This window comes from Mercurialis annua, linkage group LG3 (assembly GCF_937616625.2).
Source record: "Mercurialis annua linkage group LG3, ddMerAnnu1.2, whole genome shotgun sequence".
NCBI classification, from domain to species: domain Eukaryota; kingdom Viridiplantae; phylum Streptophyta; class Magnoliopsida; order Malpighiales; family Euphorbiaceae; genus Mercurialis; species Mercurialis annua.
The window spans coordinates 66,260,427-66,263,056 of NC_065572.1; the positions used below are offsets into that span (position 1 = coordinate 66,260,427).

Here is a 2,630-nt window from a genome sequence, read left to right on the forward strand (position 1 = left end):
ACTCCACCCTTTAATTTTGTTCCACACCCTATCCTTGATAAATCGAAAGATATCCGTTTTGTTCCTCCCAATTAATGATGGAAGCCCCAAATACTTCCCACTATCACTAACTTCCTCCACACCCATGATGCTCTTAATATTAAGTCTAACATCCACCGGAGTATTCGCACTAAAGGTGATATTAGACTTATTGAGATTAACCTTTTGGCCCGATAAAACTTCGTACACGTCTAGCACTCCCTTGACCACCTCCATCTCATCTATCGACGCCCTAAAGAATAAGAAGCTATCATCCGCAAAAAACAAGTGACTAACCGACGGAGCACCTCTACAAATAGCCACTCCATGAATTCTACCCATCGCTTCCTCAAAAGCTAACATGCGGCTAAGGCCTTCCGCACAAATAATAAAAAGATAAGGCGAAAGAGGATCGCCTTGTCGTAATCCCCGACTAGGCTTAATGGGCGCCAAATTCACACAATTCCCTATACTCGTATACTTCACCGAAGTCACACAATACATAACCAACCTCACCCATTTCTCACAAAAACCCAACCTTCGAAGCATAAATTCCACAAAATCCCACCGAACTCTATCGTAGGCCTTACTCATATCAATCTTTAGTGCCGCCATACCCAATTTTCCCCTCCTCTTGCATCTCAAGTAATGCCCTATCTCATACGCAATAAGAAAGTTATTGGTAATCAACCTATTCTCAACAAAAGCACTTTGATTCTCTGAAATAATACAAGGCATAAGCTTCTTCATTCTATTCGCCAAAATTTTAGAGATTAATTTATAAGCAACATTACATAAGGCAATGGGTCTCAAATCCGCAACAGTTTCAGGATTATTAACTTTAGGAATAAGAACAATGGTAGTATCATTAAGCCCCTCTTTAGCAAAAAAGTCCCTACACAAAGAACACATATCTTTACCCACCACACTCCAATACTTTTTGAAGAACGCCGGATTAAACCCATCCGGACCGGGCGACTTATCATTATGCATACTGAACATTGCATTTCTGACCTCACTATCCCAAAATAGCGCACAACAGGCCTTCATTGTCGTCATTAGAAACACACGGCACCACCACATCAAGCACTATAGGAGAACTACTGGAATCAGAAAACAAGTTCTCGAAATACCTTGAAATGATACCTTCCACTTCATGCTTAGACGATTTCCAAACTCCATCTTCATCTCGCAATTTATCAATACTGTTTGTACGCCTCCTGGAATTAGCAAAATTATGAAAAAAGCGAGTATTGGAATCTCCTTCTGAAAGCCAAAAGCATTTGGCCCGCTGTTTCCAGTGGACTTCTTCTTCCCCTAACACTGCATTATACTCCTTAGCTGCTTCTACATATTGACGAGAGCCACCACTATCACTTCTATTCTGTAGCAAACTCAGATTTCTCCTCAATCTATCAAGCCGACTCTTGAACTGAGGCCCTTTGTCACCACTCCAGCTCTTGAGACTATCACGAGTCATAATCAGCTTTTCAGACAACTCTCTATTCCCTCCTGCACTCCACGCTGAATTAACAACCTCGGCACAATCTTTTTTAATGAGCCAAGAATTATTAAACCGGAAGACCCGCTTCGACCTATCACTTGCATCCTGAATAATAGCTAGAAAGATAGGTAAATGATCTGAGGTGGACTGCTCAAGATTATTCACCCTAGCTTCAGGAAACATAGCCATCCACTCATTCGAACATAAAACACGGTCCAGCCTTTCCTCCACTCTACGACCATCACCCCTTCCCCGAGACCAGGTATACTTATAACCAGCAGCTCCAATATCGACGAGACCACAATTGGAAACAGTATCACGAAAACCATTCACTAACCAGTTTGGTTGCGCTACTCCCCCTTTTTTCTCCTCGAAAGCCAGAATATCATTGAAGTCACCAAGAACGCACCACGGAAGAGAACTAGCCAAGCTCAAATTCTGCAAAAAATCCCACGACTCTCTCCTACGACTCCTCTCCGGACAACCATAAAACCCTGTCAACCTCCAGCTTTGGTCAGAGTTGATACAAAGATCCACATAGTGATTACTCCACCCTAACACTGTAACATCAAAACACGACTTCCATAAGAACGCCAAACCACCTTTTTTCCTCACACTATCCACCACAAACGAGTTTTCAAAGCCCATAGCATTCCGTAAAGCCACGATTCTATCTTCATTAATCATCGTTTCACACAGGAAAATAAAAGAAGGATTCTTCCTCCTAGCCAAGTCACGCAGGAATCTCAAAGCACGAGGACTGGCCAATCCTCTGCAATTCCAACTGAGGCAACTCATTGTTGTGGGCCGACCTCATTAAGGTCCGCCGGTCTGTAACTTGCTGGATCAATAATCATGTCCGAAGCATGAAAATTTGGCCCACTAACGTTTGCTTTTAGGTTTAGCCCACTAACAGATCTTTTTCTTTTGGCATCCACTGCCACCTCATCATACAACTCAATAGGCAAATCTGGTTTACTGCGATTTGATATAACAGTAAATGATTTCCTCTGATCTTCTGCCCCGAAATTCAAAATCTTTCCTTCAAATTCCCCCTTATCACTCCTTGTTCCATTTTGAAATTCAATCTCTGGATTTGCTCTATCAA

The 2,630-nt window shown here is 42.2% G+C and overlaps 1 protein-coding gene across 1 annotated transcript; it reads right to left on the reverse strand.

The window, feature by feature from the left end:
• Nucleotides 1-1,036: 1,036 nt before the first annotated feature.
• LOC126672876 (uncharacterized) lies at nucleotides 1,037-2,320 on the reverse strand. The gene has a single exon (XM_050366824.1). The coding sequence runs from the start codon at nucleotides 2,318-2,320 to the stop codon at nucleotides 1,037-1,039; it is 1,284 nt and encodes a 427-aa protein (XP_050222781.1).
• Between the last annotated feature and the right edge of the window lie 310 nt (nucleotides 2,321-2,630).

Coding starts and splice junctions, on each gene's coding strand:
- LOC126672876 (XM_050366824.1), bottom strand. CDS start 2,320: ATGAGTTGCCTCAGTTGGAATTGCAGAGGATTGGCCAGTCCTCGTGCT.